The 19,624-nt window shown below is 41.0% G+C and overlaps 1 protein-coding gene across 1 annotated transcript in view; it reads left to right on the top strand.

The window, feature by feature from the left end:
• The first annotated feature begins 11,495 nt into the window (after positions 1 to 11,495).
• Positions 11,496 to 19,624, top strand: part of LOC124033438 (transducin-like enhancer protein 4) — a 98,995-nt gene continuing 90,866 nt past the window's right edge. The window contains exons 1-3 of the mRNA XM_046345474.1: positions 11,496 to 11,574; positions 15,186 to 15,249; positions 15,888 to 15,932. Of these exons, the coding sequence (XP_046201430.1) occupies positions 15,229 to 15,249; positions 15,888 to 15,932 (66 nt within the window). The 5' untranslated portion in view covers positions 11,496 to 11,574; positions 15,186 to 15,228. The remainder of the gene's footprint in view (positions 11,575 to 15,185; positions 15,250 to 15,887; positions 15,933 to 19,624) is intronic.

Genomic DNA, 19,624 nt, shown 5'->3' with positions numbered 1-19,624 from the left:
GCTTTATCTTGGCCAGGTCACAGTTGTAAATGAGAACATGTTCTCAACATGCCTACCTGGTTAAATAAAGGTGAAATAAAAATAAAATAAAAAATAAAAATATTTAGGAAGTTCATTTCCTTTGAAAGAGAACTGCCCCGTGCTTCTCCTCCCATGCATATAGTCTTCTCTATTTAATTGAGACCACAGGCACTGAACTTGCACGCCCAAAAGGATAGGTATGCGCAGCATTTACAGTGACATGGCCCCTGCAGAAGTCAGGGCATTCAAACTTATTGCGCTTTGCAGGGCAGCGTAGACCTGTTGTGAAGGAAGTCAATTTGTGTTTATGTCAATGCGGAGCTATATGGAGCACTCCGCATTGTTACACAATTTGGGAGGCACATGGCGATGCAATACAGAGCTAATTTTGGCCTCCGCATTCCTCCAGAGGCTCCGCATTGCATCACACCATCCATATGGTGTCTCCGACCACATTTCGGATCAAGCATAAATTGGCTTTAAAGCTTACCTTACGCTTCCCAGTCAAAGCAGTTCATGCATATATTATGACAGAATTTACACTGTTTGTCAGAATTTTTCGAAGTTCTGTCTGTGATTGGTCAACAGTAGAGTTTATTCAATGAAGTGTTTGTTGTTATTCAACAAGAGGGGAATTGTTTCCATTCACACGTTTTTTTCACTTGAGAAATACTGCACCAAACAGAGGGACTTTGCAATTAATTGCAATTCATCTGATCACTCTTCATAACATTCTGGAGTATATGCAACTCGCCATCATACAAACTGAGGCAGCAGACTTTGTAAAAATTAATATTTGTGTCATTCTCAAAACTTTTGGCCACGGCTGTAGAACTCGGCTAGGCGAAGTGAAAATCTGTGTTTTGCATACCCTCGGAAAAGAACTTTGCTAAAAATGAAAAAGAAAAGCGTCAATATTCCTGTTTGGCCCTATTATAGTCCAATTTCATCTGAGATCATTTAAGAAATCTGTGCAATTTGGATGTTTTTGCAGAGATCTAAATCGCACAATTTTACATCTAACTAAAATGTTTGGTGCAGTATTTTTCAAGTGAAAAAATGTGGATGAAAACTAGTCATCTGTCATTGAATGGAAACACTAACTTCGTTGAAGAATCCATACTGTTTCCCAGTCACCAACAAAGAGGCGTAGACTCTACCAAACTTTGCCTCGCCTCAAGAGCACAGAGGATAAAGCCTACCTTTTAGGAGGAAAAGGATAAAGTCTACCTTTAGGAGAATTATTAGCATATAGGATAAAGCCTACCTTTTAGGAGGAAAAGGATAAAGTCTACCTTTAGGAGAATTATTAGCATATAGGATAAAGCCTACCTTTTAGGAGGAAAAGGATAAAGTCTACCTTTAGGAGAATTATTAGCATATAGGATAAAGCCTACCTTTAGGATAATTATTAGCATATAGGATAAAGCCTACCTTTTAGGAGGAAACGGATAAAGTCTACCTTTAGGAGAATTATTAGCATATAGGATAAAGCCTACCTTTTAGGAGGAAAAGGATAAAGTCTACCTTTAGGAGAATTATTAGCATATAGGATAAAGCCTACCTTTTAGGAGGAAAAGGATAAAGTCTACCTTTAGGAGAATTATTAGCATATAGGATAAAGCCTACCTTTTAGGAGGAAAAGGATAAAGTCTACCTTTAGGAGAATTATTAGCATATAGGATAAAGCCTACCTTTTAGGAGGAAAAGGATAAAGTCTACCTTTAGGAGAATTATTAGCATATAGGATAAAGCCTACCTTTTAGGAGGAAAATGATAAAGCCTACCTTTAGGAGAATTATTAGCATATAGGATAAAGCCTACCTTTTAGGAGGAAAAGGATAAAGTCTACCTTTAGGAGAATTATTAGCATATAGGATAAAGCCTACCTTTTAGGAGGAAAAGGATAAAGTCTACCTTTAGGAGAATTATTAGCATATAGGATAAAGCCTACCTTTTAGGAGGAAAAGGATAAAGCCTACCTTTAGGAGAATTATTAGCATATAGGATAAAGCCTACCTTTTAGGAGGAAAAGGATAAAGTCTACCTTTAGGAGAATTATTAGCATATAGGATAAAGCCTAACTTTTAGGAGGAAACGGATAAAGTCTACCTTTAGGAGAATTATTAGCATATAGGATAAAGCCTACCTTTTAGGTGGAAAAGGATAAAGTCTACCTTTAGGAGAATTATTAGCACAGAGGATAAAGTCTACCTTTTAGGAGGAAACGGATAAAGTCTACCTTTAGGAGAATTATTAGCATATAGGATAAAGCCTACCTTTTAGGAGGAAAAGGATAAAGTCTACCTTTAGGAGAATTATTAGCATATAGGATAAAGCCTACCTTTTAGGAGGAAAAGGATAAAGTCTACCTTTAGGAGAATTATTAGCATATAGGATAAAGCCTACCTTTTAGGAGGAAAAGGATAAAGTCTACCTTTAGGAGAATTATTAGCATATAGGATAAAGCCTACCTTTTAGGAGGAAAAGGATAAAGTCTACCTTTAGGAGAATTATTAGCATATAGGATAAAGCCTACCTTTTAGGAGGAAAAGGATAAAGTCTACCTTTAGGAGAATTATTAGCATATAGGATAAAGCCTACCTTTTCGGAGGAAAAGGATAAATTCTACCTTTAGGAGAATTATTAGCATATAGGATAAAGCCTACCTTTAGGAGAATTATTAGCATATAGGATAAAGCCTACCTTTTAGGAGGAAAAGGATAAAGTCTACCTTTAGGAGAATTATTAGCATATAGGATAAAGCCTACCTTTTAGGAGGAAAAGGATAAAGTCTACCTTTAGGAGAATTATTAGCATATAGGATAAAGCCTACCTTTTAGGAGGAAAAGGATAACGTCTACCTTTAGGAGAATTATTAGCATATAGGATAAAGCCTACCTGTTAGAGTGGGATGATTTGCATATTGGATAAAGCCTTCCTTTTAGAGTGGGATGATTTGCATAGAGGATAAAGTCTACCTGTTAGGATTGCGATGATTTGCATATAGGATAAAGCCTACCTTTTAGGAGGAAAAGGATAAAGTCTACCTTTAGGAGAATTATTAGCATATAGGATAAAGCCTACCTGTTAGAGTGGGATGATTTGCATATTGGATAAAGCCTTCCTTTTAGAGTGGGATGATTTGCATAGAGGATAAAGTCTACCTGTTAGGAGTGCAATGATTTGCATATAGGGTAAAGTCTACCTGTTAGGAGTGGGATGATTAGCATATAGGATAAAGCCTACCTTTTAGGAGTGGGATGATTTGCATATAGGATAAAGCCTACCTGTTAGGAGTGGGATGGTTTGCATATAGGATAAAGCCTACCTGTTAGGAGTGGGATGATTTGCATAGAGTATAAAGCCTACCTTTTAGGAGTGGAACAATTTGCATATAGGATAAAGCCTACCTGTTAGGAGTGGGATGGTTTGCACATATAAAGCCTACCTGTTAGGAGTGGGATGATTTGCATATTGGATAAAGCCTACCTGTTAGGAGTGGGATGGTTTGCACATATAAAGCCTACCTGTTAGGAGTGGGATGATTTGCATATAGGGTAAAACCTACCTGTTAGGAGTGGGATGATTTGCATATAGGATAAAGCCTACCTTTTAGGAGTGGAACAATTTGCATATAGGATAAAGCCTACCTTTTAGGAGTGGAACAATTTGCATATAGGATAAAGCCTACCTGTTAGGAGTGGGACGATTTGCATATAGGATAAAGACTACCTGTTAGGAGTGGGATGATTTGCATATTGGATAAAGCCTACCTGTTAGGAGTGGGATGGTTTGCACATATAAAGCCTACCTGTTAGGAGTGGGATGATTTGCATATAGGATAAAGCCTACCTGTTAGGAGTGGGATGATTTGCATATAGGATAAAGTCTACCTTTAGGAGAATTATTAGCATATAGGATAAAGCCTACCTTTTAGGAGGAAAAGGATAAAGTCTACCTTTAGGAGAATTATTAGCATATAGGATAAAGCCTACCTTTTAGGAGGAAAAGGATAAAGTCTACCTTTAGGAGAATTATTAGCATATAGGATAAAGCCTACCTTTTAGGAGGAAAAGGATAAAGTCTACCTTTAGGAGAATTATTAGCATATAGGATAAAGCCTACCTGTTAGAGTGGGATGATTTGCATATTGGATAAAGCCTTCCTTTTAGAGTGGGATGATTTGCATAGAGGATAAAGTCTACCTGTTAGGAGTGCGATGATTTGCATATAGGGTAAAGCCTACCTGTTAGGAGTGGGATGATTAGCATATAGGATAAAGCCTACCTTTTAGGAGTGGGATGATTTGCATATAGGATAAAGCCTACCTGTTAGGAGTGGGATGATTTGCATAGAGTATAAAGCCTACCTTTTAGGAGTGGAACAATTTGCATATAGGATAAAGCCTACCTGTTAGGAGTGGGACGATTTGCATATAGGATAAAGCCTACCTTTTAGAGTGGGACGATTTGCATATAGGATAAAGCCTACCTGTTAGGAGTGGGATGATTTGCATATAGGATAAAGCCTACCTGTTAGGAGTGGGATGATTTGCATATAGGGTAAAGCCTACCTGTTAGGAGTGGGATGATTTGCATATAGGGTAAAGCCTACCTGTTAGGAGTGGGATGATTTGCATATAGGGTAAAACCTACCTGTTAGGAGTGGGATGATTTGCATATAGGATAAAGCCTACCTTTTAGGAGTGGAACAATTTGCATATAGGATAAAGCCTACCTGTTAGGAGTGGGACGATTTGCATATAGGATAAAGCCTACCTTTTAGAGTGGGACGATTTGCATATAGGATAAAGACTACCTGTTAGGAGTGGGATGATTTGCATATTGGATAAAGCCTACCTGTTAGGAGTGGGATGGTTTGCACATATAAAGCCTACCTGTTAGGAGTGGGATGATTTGCATATAGGATAAAGCCTACCTGTTAGGAGTGGGATGATTTGAATAGAGGTTAAAGCCTACCTGTTAGGAGTGGGATGATTTGCATATTGGATAAAGCTGACCTGTTAGGAGTGGGATGATTTGCATATTGGATAAAGCCTACCTGTTAGGAGTGGGATGATTTGAATAGAGGTTAAAGCCTACCTGTTAGGAGTGGGATGATTTGCATAGAGGATAAAGCCTACTTGTTAGGAGTGGGATGATTGGCATAGAGGATAAAGCCTACCTGTTAGGAGTGGGATGATTTGCATATTGGATAAAGCCTACCTGTTAGGAGTGGGATGATAGGCATATAGGATAAAGCCTACCTGTTAGGAGTGGGATGATTTGTATATAGGATAAAGCCTACCTTTTAGGAGTGGGATGATTTGAATAGAGGATAAAGCCTACCTGTTAGGAGTGGGATGATTTGCATATTGGATAAAGCCTACCTGTTAGGAGTGGGATGATTTGCATATTGGATAAAGCCTACCTGTTAGGAGTGGGATGATTTGCATATTGGATAAAGCCTACCTGTTAGGAGTGGGATGATTTGCATATAGGAAAAAGCCTACCTGTTAGGAGTGGGATGATTTGCATATAGGATAAAGCCTACCTTTTAGGAGTGGGATGATTTGAATAGAGGATAAAGCCTAACTTTTTCGAGTGGGACAATTTGCAGATAGGATAAAGCCTACCTGTTAGGAGTGGAATGATTTGCATAGAGGATAACCTCTCTAGGGTATGTGGGACGCTAGCTTCACAGATCATCATTGTAAAGGGTTTAAACACTGTTTCCCATGCTTGTTCAATGGCCCATAAACAATTACTGAACATGCAATTGTGGAATGGTCGTTAACCTCTCTAGTGTACGTGGGACGCTAGCGTCCCATCTGGCCATCATCCAGTGAGATTGCAGAGCGCCAAATTCAATGACAGAAATGATCATTATAAAAATTCAGAAAACAAAACATATTTTACATAGGTTTAAAGATTAACTTCTTGTTAAACCAACCACAGTGTCATATTTATAAAATGCTTGTCAGCGAAAGCATACCTAGCCCAGAACATACCTAGCCCAGAACATACCTAGCCCAGAACATAGCCCAGTTGACAAATTATTACAAACAGTAACCAGCCAAGCCCAGAACATAGCCCAGTTGACAAAACTCAGAAATAGAGATAAAATTAATCCCTTACCTTTGATGATCTTCATATGATGGCACTCAGAAGACATTAATTTACTCAATAAATGTTCCTTTTGTTCGATAAAGTCTCTTTATATCCAAAACCTCTGTTTTGTTAGAAGCGTTTTCTTCAGTAATCCACAGGCTCAAACTCAGTCAAAACAATCAGACAAAACAATCAGACAAAAAAAATCCAACTTGTATCCGTAAAGTTCATAGAAACATGTCAAATGATGTTTATATTCAATCCTCAGGTTGTTTTTTAGCCTAAATGATCTATAATATTTCAACCAGACAATAACGTTGTCAATATAAAAGGTAAACAAGAAATGCACATGCGCCTGAAAAAACTCTGCGTCACGTTAGGATCCACTCGTTCAGACTGGTCTTACTCCCTCATTTATAAGAATACAAGCCTGAAACGATTTATAAAGACTGTTGACATCTAGTGGAAGGCATACGAACTGCAAATGGAGTCCTAAGTCAATGGATACTGTAATGGCATTGAATAGAACTACAAAACAAAAAAAAACTACTTCCTGAATTGATTTTTCTCAAGTTTTCACCTGGTAAATCATTTCTGTTGTACTCACAGACACTATTTTAACAGTTTTGGAAACTTTGGAGTGTTTTTTCTATCCAAATCTACCAGTTATATGCATATCGTGTCTTCTGGGCGCGAGTAGCAGGCCGTTTAATTTGGGCATGCTTTTCATCCAAAATACCGAATGCTGACCCCTACCCTAGAGAAGATAAAGCCTACCTTTTAGGAGTGGGGTGATTTGCATATAGGATGAAGCCTTCCTTTTAGGAGTGGGGCGATTTGCATATAGGATAATGCCAACCTTTTAGGAGTGGGACGATTTGTAGGCAGAGACAAAACATTTGGCATCAATATTTATGGGAAATCTAAAGGCTCTTCCAATGTTATATTCAGCTCATAGTGTCTCCTTCTACTGTCCTTCCTTCCACTGACTGTTATGTTCATAGTGTCTCCTGTTATGTTCAGCTCATAGTGTCTCCTGTTATGTTCAGCTCATAGTGTCTCCTGTTATGTTCAGCTCATAGTGTCTCCTGTTATGTTCAGCTCATAGTGTCTCCTGTTATATTCAGCTCATAGTGTCTCCTGTTATGTTCAGCTCATAGTGTCTCCTGTTATGTTCAGCTCATAGTGTCTCCTGTTATGTTCAGCTCATAGTGTCTCCTGTTATATGTTCAGCTCATAGTGTCTCCTGTTATGTTCAGCTCATAGTGTCTCCTGTTATGTTCAGCTCATAGTGTCTCCTGTTATGTTCAGCTCATAGTGTCTCCTGTTTGTTCAGCTCATAGTGTTCAGCTCATAGTGTCTCCTGTTATAGTGTCTCCTGTTATATTCAGCTCATAGTGTCTCCTGTTATGTTCAGCTCATAGTGTCTCCTGTTATGTTAGTGTTATATTCAGCTCATAGTGTCTCCTGTTATGTTCAGCTCATAGTGTCTCCTGTTATGTTCAGCTCATAGTGTCTCCTGTTATATTCAGCTCATAGTGTCTCCTGTCATAGTGTCTCCTGTTCAGCTCATAGTGTCTCCTGTTATATTCAGCTCATAGTGTCTCCTGTTATATTCAGCTCATAGTGTCTCCTGTTATATTCAGCTCATAGTGTCTCCTGTTATGTTCAGCTCATAGTGTCTCCTGTTACTGTCCTCTCTTCTACTGACTGTTATGTTCAGCTCATAGTGTCTCCTGTTATGTTCAGCTCATAGTGTCTCCTGTTATGTTCAGCTCATAGTGTCTCCTGTTATGTTCAGCTCATAATGTCTACTGTTATGTTCAGCTCATAGTGTCTCCTTCTACTGTCCTGACAAGAAGAAAACAGCTTTTTACACATTTTTTCAAATATATGTATATATATTAAATATATCCTCATACCTTATTTACATAAGTATTCAGACCCTTTTCTATGAGACTCTAAATTGAGCTCAGGTGCATCCTGTTTCCATTGATCATCCTTGAGAAGTTTCTACAACTGGATTGGCGTCCACCTGTGGTGAATTCAATTGATTGGACATGATTTGAATGTCTATATAAGGTCCCACAGTTGACAGTGTATGTCAGAGCAAAAACCAAGCCATGAGGTCAAAGGACATTTTCCATAGAGCTCCCAGACACAATTGTGTCGAGGCACAGATCTGGAGAAGGGTAATAAAAAATGTTTGCAGCGTTTAAGGTGCTTCCATCATTCTTAAACAGAAGAAGTTTGGAACCACCAAGACTCTTCCTAGAGCTGGCTTCCAGGCCAATCTGAGCAATTCGGTGAGAGGGCCTTTGTCAGGGAGGTGACCAAGAACCCAATGGTCACTCAGCTCAAGAGTTTGTCTGTTGAGATGGGAGAACCTTCTAGAAGGACAACCCTTTTTGCAGCACTCCACCAACTCCATCAGACCTTTCCAGACAGAAGCCATTCCTTAGTAATGCCAAATATCACGTCTGGAGGAAAGTTGGCACCATCCCTACGGTGACGAAGCATGATGGTGGCAGCAACATGCTGTGGGGATGTTATTCAGCGACAGGTATTGGGCGACTAGTCAGGATAGAGGGAAAGACGAACGGAGCAATGTACAGAGAGATCCTTGATGAAAACCTGCTCCAGAGCGCTCAGGACCTCAGACTGGGGCAAAGGTTCACCTTCCAACAGGACAATGACCCTAAGCACACAGCCAAGACAACACAAGATAACAGAGCAAAGTCTTTTTTATTTTGTGTAACTTTTATGTAACCAGGTAGGCCAGTTGAGAACAAGTTCTCATTTACAACTGCGCCCTGGCCAAGATAAAGCAAAGCAGTGCAACACAAACAACAACAGAGTTACAGATGGAGTAAACAAACATACAGTCAATAACACAATAGAAAAATCTATATACAGAGTGTGCAAATGTGGTAAGATTAGGGAGGTAAGGCAATGAATAGGCCATAGTGGTGAAATAAGTACAATTTAGCAATTGAACACTGCAGTGTTATATAGATACAGTGGGGCAAATTTTTTTTTAGCCAGCCACCAATTGTGCAAGTTCTCCCACTTAAAAATATGAGAGAGGCCTGTAATTTTCATCATAGGTACACTTCAACTATGACAGACAAAATTAGAAGAAAAAAAATCCAGAAAATCACATTGTAGGATTTTTAATGAATTTATTTGCAAATTATGGTGGAAAATGTCATATGGTCAGATGAAACCAAAATATAACTTTTTGGTAAAAACTCAACTCGTCGTGTTTGGAGGACAAAGAATGCTGAGTTGCATCCAAAGAACACCATACCTACTGTGAAGCATGGGGGTGGAAACATCATGCTTTGGGGCTGTTTTTCTGCAAAGGGACCAGGACGACTGATCCGTGGAAAGGAAAGAATGAATGGGGCCATGTATTGTGAGATTTTGAGTGAAAACCTCCTTCCATCAGCAATTGAAGATGAAACGTGGCTGGGTCTTTCAGCATGACAATGATCCCAAACACACCGCCCGGGCAACGGAGGAGTGGCTTCATACAAAGCATTTCAAGGTCGAGGCAGTTAACCCACCGTTCCTAGGCCGTCATTGAAAATAAGAATGTTCTTTACTGACTTGCCGAGTTAAATAAATATTAAATAAAGGTGTAAAAAAATAAACAAAAAAATAGGCAAAATCGGTGTCTAGAAATATCGATTTCTGATTGTTATGAAAACTTGAAGTCGTCCCTAATTAATCGGCCATTCCGATTAATCGGTCGACCTCTACTATGTAGAGTTGCAATGATCGGTAAGCTGCTCTGACAGCTGATGCCTAAAGTTAGAGAGGGAGATATAAGTATCCAGCTTCAGGGATTTTTGCAATTCGTTCCAGTCATTGGCAGCAGAGAACTGGAAGGAAAGGCAGCCAAAGGAGGAGTTGGCTTTATGGGTGACCAGTGAAATATAGCTGCTGGGGCGTGTGCTATGGGTGGGTGTTGCTATGGTGACCAGTGAGCCGAGATAAGGCGGGGCTTTGCCTAGCAAAGACTTATAGATGACCTGGAGCCAGTGGGTTTGGCGACGAATATGAAGTGAGGGCCAGCCAACGAGAGCGTACAGGTCTCAGTGGTGGTTAGTATATGGGGCTTTGGTGACAAAACGGATGGCACTGTGATAGACTACATCCAATTTGCTGAGTAGGGTGTTGGAGGTGATTTTGTAAATGACTCTATCTGAGAAGTAGTTGGTGAACAAGGCGAGGCAGTCATTTGAGAAACAAGACTTGAGTTTCCCGATAAGAATGCGGTGATTGACAAAGTCGAAAGCCTTGTCCAGGTCAATGAATACAGCTGCACAGTCATTATCTCTTATCGATGGAGGTTATGATTTCATTTAGGACGTTGAGCGTGGCGAGTACAGAGAGATCCTTGATGAAAACCTGCTCCAGAGCGCTCAGGACCTCAGACTGGGGTGAAGGCTCACCTTCCAACAGGACAACGACCCTAAGCACACAGACAAGTCGACGCAGGAGTGGCTTTGGGACAAGTCTTCCGAATTTCCTTGAGTGGCCCTGCCAGAGCCCGGAATTGAACCCGATCGAACATCTCTAGAGAGACCTGAAAATAGCTGAGGAGCGATGCTCCCCATCCAACCTGACAGAGCTGGAGAGGATCTGCAGAGAAGAATGGGATAGGACGATGACCCTAAGCACACAGACAAGACAACACAAGATAACAGAGCAAAGTATTTTTTATTTTGTGTAACTTTTATTGAACCAGGTAGGCCAGTTGAGAACAAGTTCTCATTTACAACTGCGACCTGGCCAAGATAAAGCAAAGCAGTGTGACAAAAACAACAACACAGATTTACACATGGGATAAACAAACATACAGTCAATAACACAATAGAAAATCTGTATACAGTGTGTGAAAATGGAGTGAGGAGGTAAGACAATAAATAGGCCAATAGCGGCGAAGTGACTACAATTTAGCAATCCACCACATCTGCCGAAGTCGGCCTTCAGCATCCGCGGTAAAAGGCTGCAAAGTTGCAGCGCCGTTTGTCAGACCAGGAGACATCCTGAAAATCTGACTTCACTGTAGTGGAAAGATGAGACTCTCCCGAACATGGTGGTGTTCTCCGTTTTCCTCTTCGACTCCCACAAGCGTCATGGGACTCGTCGGCACCGCCGGCACTTCTGCCTGTAGAGTCCGAACTGTTTGGGCTGAACACTATTAAGACCCCTCCATGGAAAGATGAGACTCTCCCGAACACAATGGCGTTCTCAATTTGTTCTATGTGATGTGCTCTTACCAGGAGGGGCCTTTTGATATGTTGTTATTGTTGTTGACCCCCCCCCCTCAGGTACCTCACCAGCCGGGCCAGCCCTTCAAGTTCACTGTGTCAGAGTCATGTGACCGGATCAAGGAGGAGTTTCAGTTCCTACAGGCTCAGTTTCACAGGTAACACACCCCCCAAGGGGGATCTATATAGTGAAATACACACACACCCCAGGGGGGGTCTATATAGTGGAATACACACACACCCCAGGGGGGGGGGTCTATATAGTGGAATACACAAACACCCCAGGGGGGGGGGGTCTATATAGTGGAATAAACACACACCCCAGGGGGGGGGTTCTATATAGTGGAATAAACACACACCCCGGGGGGGGGGGTCTATATAGTGGAATACACACACACCCCAGGGGGGGGTGTCTATATAATGAAATACACACACACCCCAGGGGGGGGGGGTCTATATAGTGAAATACATACACACCCCAGGGGGGGGGGGGGGGTCTATATAGTGAAATACACACACACCAGGGGGGGGGTCTATGTAGTGAAATACACACACACCCGGGGGGGGGTCTATATAGTGAAACACACACACACCCCAGGAAGGGGGTTCTATATAGTGGAATAAACACACACCCCAGGAGGGGGGGAGTCTATATAGTGGAATACACACACACCCCAGGGGGGGGGGGGGGTGTCTATATAATGAAATACACACACACCCCAGGGGGGGTCTATATAGTGAAATACATACACACCCCAGGGGGGGTCTATATAGTGAAATACACACACACCCCGGGGGGGGGGGTCTATGTAGTGAACACACACACACCGGGGGGGGGGTCTATATAGTGAAACACACACACACCCCAGGGGGGGGGTCTATATAATGAAATACACACACACCCCAGGGGGTCTATATAGTGAAATACACACACACCCCAGGAGGGGGGTCTATATAGTGGAATACACACACACCCCAGGAGGGGGGGGTCTATATAGTGAAATACACACACACCCGGGGGGGGGTCTATATAGTGGAATACACACACACCCCAGGGGGGGTCTATATAGTGAAATACACACACACCCCAGGGGGGGGGTCTATATAGTGGAATACACACACACCCCAGGGGGGGTCTATATAGTGGAATACACACACACCCCAGGGGGGGTCTAGATAGTGAAATACACACACACCCCAGGGGGGGTCTATATAGTGACCAGACCAGACCATACCAGACCAGACCAGACCATACTAGACTAGACCATACTAGACCAGACCATACTAGATCAGACCATACTAGACCAGACCAGACCAGACCATACTAGACCAGACCATACTAGACCAGACCATACTAGACCAGACCAGACCAGACCATACTAGACCAGACCATACTAGACCATACTAGACCAGACCATACTAGACCAGACCATACTAGACCAGACCAGACCATACTAGACCAGACCAGACCAGACCATACTAGACCAGACCAGACCATACTAGACCAGACCATACTAGACCAGACCATACTAGACCATACCAGACCAGACCAGACCATACCACAACCTGACTGGATAGTATGTGATTATGTCTCAGAACAGACCAGACCAGACCAGACCATACCAGACCGGACCAGACCATACCATACCAGACCAGACCAGACCATACTAGATCAGATCAGACCAGACCAGACCATACTAGACCAGACCAGACCAGACCAGACCATACTAGACCAGACCAGACCAGACCAGACCAGAACACAACCTGACTGGATAGTATGTGATTATGTCTCAGAACAGACTAGACCAGACCAGACCAGACCAGACCAGACCATACTATACCAGACCAGACCAGAGCATACTAGACCAGACCAGACCACACTAGACCAGATCAGATCAGACCAGACCAGACCATACTATACCAGACCAGACCATACTAGACCAGACCAGACCAGACCACACTAGACCAGACCAGACCAGACCAGACCAGACCAGACCATACTAGACCAGACCATACTAGACCAGACCAGACCAGACCAGACTAGACTAGACCAGACCAGACCATACTAGACCAGACCATACTAGACCAGACCAGACCAGACCATACTAGACCAGACCAGACCAGACAATACCAGACCAGACCATACTAGACCAGACCAGACCATACTAGACCAGACCAGACCATACTAGACCAGACCAGACCAGACCATACTAGACCAGACCAGACCATACTAGACCAGACCAGACCAGACCAGACTAGACCAGACCAGACCAGACCATACTAGACCAGACCAGACCAGACCAGACCATACTAGACCAGACCACAACCTGACTGGATAGTATGTGATTATGTCTCAGAACAGACCAGACCATACTAGATCAGATCAGACCAGACCAGACCATACTAGATCAGATCAGACCAGACCAGACCAGACCATACTAGACCAGACCAGACCAGACCAGACCAGACCAGACCAGACCAGACTAGACCAGACCAGACCAGACCAGACCATACTAGACCAGACCATACTAGATCAGGTCAGACCAGACCAGACCTGACCAGACCATACCAGACCAGACCAGACCATACTAGACCAGACCATACCATACTAGATCAGACCATACCAGACCAGACCAGACCAGACCATACTAGACCAGACCATACTAGACCAGACCAGACCAGACCAGACCATACTAGACCAGACCATACTAGACCAGACCAGACCAGACCATACTAGACCAGACCAGACCAGACCAGACCAGACCAGACCATACTAGACCAGACCATACTAGACCAGACCATACTAGACCAGACCAGACCAGACCATACTAGACCAGACCAGACCAGACCAGACCAGACCAGACCAGACCATACCATACCAGACCAGACCATACTAGACCAGACCATACCAGACCAGACCAGACCACAACCTGACTGGATAGTATGTGATTATGTCTCAGAACAGACCAGACCATACTAGATCAGATCAGACCAGACCAGACCATACTAGATCAGATCAGACCAGACCAGACCATACCAGACCATACCATACCAGACCAGACCATACCAGACCAGACCAGACCATACCAGACCAGACCAGACCATACCAGACCAGACCAGTCCAGAACAGACCAGACCAGACCATACCAGACCAGACCAGACCAGACCATACCAGACCAGTCCAGAACAGACCAGACCAGACCAGACCATACCAGACCAGACCAGACCATACTAGACCAGACCATACTAGACCAGACCAGACCAGACCAGACCATACTAGACCAGACCATACTAGACCAGACCAGACCAGACCATACTAGACCAGACCAGACCATACTATATCAGACCAGACCATACCAGACTAGACCAGACCAGACCAGACCAGACCATACTAGATCAGATCAGACCAGACCAGACCATACTAGACCAGACCAGACCAGACCAGACCAGACCATACCATACTAGATCAGATCAGACCAGACCAGACCAGACCATACTAGACCAGACCAGACCATACTAGACCAGACCAGACCAGACCAGACCAGACTAGACCAGACCAGACCAGACCAGACCAGACCAGACCAGACCAGACTAGACTAGACTAGACTAGACTAGACTAGACTAGACTAGACTAGACTAGACTAGACTAGACCAGACCAGACCATACTAGATCAGACCAGACCAGGCCAGACCAGACCATACTAGATCAGACCAGACCAGACCACAACCTGACTGGATAGTATGTGTTGATGTCTCTCTCTGTCCTCAGTCTGAAACTGGAGTGTGAGAAACTGTCCAGTGAGAAGACAGAGATGCAGAGACACTATGTTATGGTGAGCTTCATATAGTGTGTGTGTGTGTGTGTGTGTGTGTGTGTGTGTGTGTGTGTGTGTGTGTGTGTGTGTGTGTGTGTGTGTGTGTGTGTGTGTGTGTGTGTGTGTGTGTGTGTGTGTGTGTGTGTGTGTGTGTGTGTGTGTGAGAGAGAGAGTTACGGCCACTTTTAATCAATAGTTCCCTATTTCTACTTTGATAACATATTGTATTTGGATTTTTAACATTGCAGAAGGAATTATATTTTTGTCAACCTAAGTTTACGATTTGAAACAAATACTAGCTCTGGGGTGACAACAATGTTGTCCATGCTATTTGTCTTAATTTTCTACATTAAAATTGTAAACTTGTGTTGACAAAAAATAAAATTGTTTCTGCAATGTTGAAAATCCTACTGTGTGGTTCTACTGTCTGTGAGATTCTACTGTGTGGTTCTACTGTCTGTGAGATTCTACTGTGTGGTTCTACTGTCTGTGAGATTCTACTGTGTGGTTCTACTGTCTGTGAGATTCTACTGTGTGGTTCTACTGTCTGTGAGATTCTACTGTGTGGTTCTACTGTCTGTGAGATTCTACTGTGTAAGAAACAGAAAGTAGAAAATGATAGAGGCTGAAGATAAATGTTTGTCTTTGTCTTTCAGTACTATGAGATGTCTTATGGACTCAACATTGAGATGCACAAACAGGTAGGAAAGTAGACTGAGTGAGTCTTAAAATGAATGTGTGTGTGTGTTTGTGTGTGTGTCTTTTGGCTGCAGTGTTTAAGATGTAAGTGTATGGCGATAGATAGATAGATTAGATAGGGAGATAGATAGATTAGATAAAGAGATTAGATAGGGAGATAGATAGATTAGATAAAGAGATTAGATAGGGAGATAGATAGATTAGATAGGGAGATAGATAGATTAGATAAAGAGATTAGATAGGGAGATAGATAGATTAGATAGGGAGATAGATAGATTAGATAGGGAGATAGATAGATTAGATAGGGAGATAGATAGATTAGATAGGGAGATAGATAGATTAGATAAATAGATTAGATAGGGAGATAGATAGATTAGATAGGGAGATAGATAGATTAGATAAAGAGATTAGATAGGGATATAGATAGATTAGATTAAGAGATTAGATAGGGAGATAGATAGATTAGATAGGGAGATAGATAGATTAGATAAAGAGATTAGATAGGGAGATTAGATAGGGAGATAGATCGATTAGATAAAGAGATTAGATAGGGAGATAGATAGATTAGATAGGGAGATAGATCGATTAGATAAAGAGATTAGATAGGGAGATAGATAGATTAGATAGGGAGATAGATAGATTAGATAGGGAGATAGATAGATTAGATAAAGAGATTAGATAGGGAGATAGATCGATTAGATAAAGAGATTAGATAGGGAGATAGATAGATTAGATAGGGAGATAGATAGATTAGATAAAGAGATTAGATAGGGAGATAGATCGATTAGATAAAGAGATTAGATAGGGAGATAGATAGATTAGATAGGGAGATAGATAGATTAGATAAAGAGATTAGATAGGGAGATAGATAGATAGATTAGATAAAGAGATTAGATAGGGAGATAGATCGATTAGATAAAGAGATTAGATAGGGAGATAGATAGATTAGATAGGGAGATAGATATATTAGATAAAGAGATTAGATAGGGAGATAGATAGATTAGATAAAGAGATTAGATAGGGAGATAGATAGATTAGATAAAGAGATTAGATAGGGAGATAGATAGATTAGATAAAGAGATTAGATAGATAGATAGATAGATAGATAGATAGATAGATAGATAGATAGATAGATAGATATAGATAGATAGATAGATAGATAGATAGATAGATAGATAGATAGATTAGATAGGTAGATGGATAGATATATTAGATTTGTTAGGGAGATTAGATAGATAGATAGATTAGATAAAGAGATTAGATAGGGAGATAGATAGATTAGATAAAGAGATTAGATTGGGAGATAGATAGATTAGATAAAGACATTAGATAGGGAGATAGATAGATTAGATAGGGAGATAGATAGATTAGATAGGGAGATAGATAGATTAGATAGGGAGATAGATAGATTAGATAGATAGATAGATAGATTAGATAAAGCGATTAGATTAGATAGGGAGATAGATAGATTAGATAGGGAGATAGATAGATTAGATAAAAAGATTAGATTAGATAGGGAGATAGATAGATTAGATTAGATAAAGAGATTAGATTAGATAGGGAGATAGATAGATTAGATAAAGAGATTAGATAGGGAGATAGATAGATTAGATAGGGAGATAGATAGATTAGATAAAGAGATTAGATAGGGAGATAGATAGATTAGATAAAGAGATTAGATAGGGAGATAGATAGATTAGATAAAGAGATTAGATAGGGAGATAGATAGATTAGATAAAGAGATTAGATAGGGAGATAGATAGATTAGATAAAGAGATTAGATAGATAGATAGATAGATAGATATAGATATAGATAGATATAGATAGATATAGATAGATAGATAGATAGATTAGATTAGATAAAGAGATGACATAAAGAGATTAGATAGGGAGATAGATAGATTAGATTAGATAAAGAGATGACATAAAGAGATTAGATAGGGAGATAGATTAGATAGGGAGATAGATAGATTAGATAAAGAGATGACATAAAGAGATTAGATAGGGAGATAGATTAGATAGGGAGATAGATAGATTAGATAGGGAGATAGATAGATTAGATAGGGAGATAGATAGATTAGATAGGGAGATAGATAGATTAGATTAGATAAAGAGATGACATAAAAAGATTAGATAGGGAGATAGATAGATTAGATAAAGAGATGACATAAAGAGATTAGATAGGGAGATTAGATAGATTAGATAGGAAGATTAGATCAGATAGGGAGATAGATAGATTCGATTAGCTAAAGAGATGACATAAAGAGATTAGATAGGGAGATAGATAGATTAGATTAGATAAAGAGATGACATAAAGAGATTAGATAGGGAGATAGATTAGATAGGGAGATAGATAGATTAGATTAGATAAAGAGATGACATAAAGAGATTAGATAGGGAGATTAGATAGATTAGATAGGAAGATTAGATCAGATAGGGAGATAGATAGATTCGATTAGCTAAAGAGATGACATAAAGAGATTAGATAGGGAGATAGAAAGATTAGATAGGGAGATAGATAGATTAGATAGGGAGATTAGATACGGAGCTAGGGAGATTAGATTAGATTGATTAGTTAGGGAGACATATTTTATTTTATTTCACTTTTATTTAACCAGGTAGGCATGTTGAGAACAAGTTCTCTCATTTACAACTGCGACCTGGCCAAGATGAAGCAAAGCTATTCGACACATACAACAACACTGAGTTACACAAGGAATAAAACAAACATACAGTCAATAATACAGTATAAAAATAAGTCTATATACAATGTGAGCGAGTGAGGTGAGAAGGGAGGTAAAGGCAAACAAAAGGCCATGGTGGCGAAGTAAATACAATATAGCAAGTAAAACACTGGAATGGTAGTTTTGCAATGGAAGAATGTGCAAAGTAGAAACAAAAATAATGGGGTGCAAAGGAGCAAAATAAATAAATAAATACAGTAGGGGAAGAAGTAGTTGTTTGGGCTAAATTATAGGTGGGCTATGTACAGGTGCAGTAATCTGTGAGCTGCTCTGACAGCTGGTGCTTTAAGCTAGTGAGGGAGATAAGTGTTTCCAGTTTCAAAGATTTTTGTAGTTCATTAATTCACTAATTGACATCCAAACATACCAAAGCAAAGGCAAAGTCTTCTCAAGCTTTCGACTCAATTTGGCATGAGGGTCTGCTATACAAACTGATGGAAAATGGTGTTGGGGGTAAAACATACGACATTATAAAATCCATGTACACAAACAAGAAGTGTGGGGTTAAAATTGGCAAAAAACACACATTTATTTCCACAGGGCCGTGGGGTTAGACAGGGATGCAGCTTAAGCCCCACCCTCTTCAACATGTATATCTCAGTGAATTGGCGCGGGCACTAGAAAAGTCTGCAGCACCCGGCCTCACCCTACTAGAATCCGAAGTCAAATGTCTGCTGTTTGCTGATGATCTGGTGCTTCTGTCACCAACCAGGGAGGGCCTACAGCAGCACCTAGATCTTCTGCACAGATTCTGTCAGACCTGGGCCCTGACAGTAAATCTCAGTAAGACTAAAATGATGGTGTTCCAAAAAAGGTCCAGTCGCCAGGACCGCAAATACAAATTCCATCGAGACACCGTTGCCCTAGAGCACACAAAAAACTACACATACCTTGGCCTAAACATCAGCACCACAGGTAACTTCCACAAAGCTGTGAACAATCTGAGAGAC

Source organism: Oncorhynchus gorbuscha, linkage group LG04 (genome assembly GCF_021184085.1).
Source record: "Oncorhynchus gorbuscha isolate QuinsamMale2020 ecotype Even-year linkage group LG04, OgorEven_v1.0, whole genome shotgun sequence".
Lineage (NCBI taxonomy): Eukaryota > Metazoa > Chordata > Actinopteri > Salmoniformes > Salmonidae > Oncorhynchus > Oncorhynchus gorbuscha.
The sequence above is the reverse complement of the archived record's forward strand: the minus strand, read 5'-3'. Positions and strand labels throughout refer to the sequence as shown.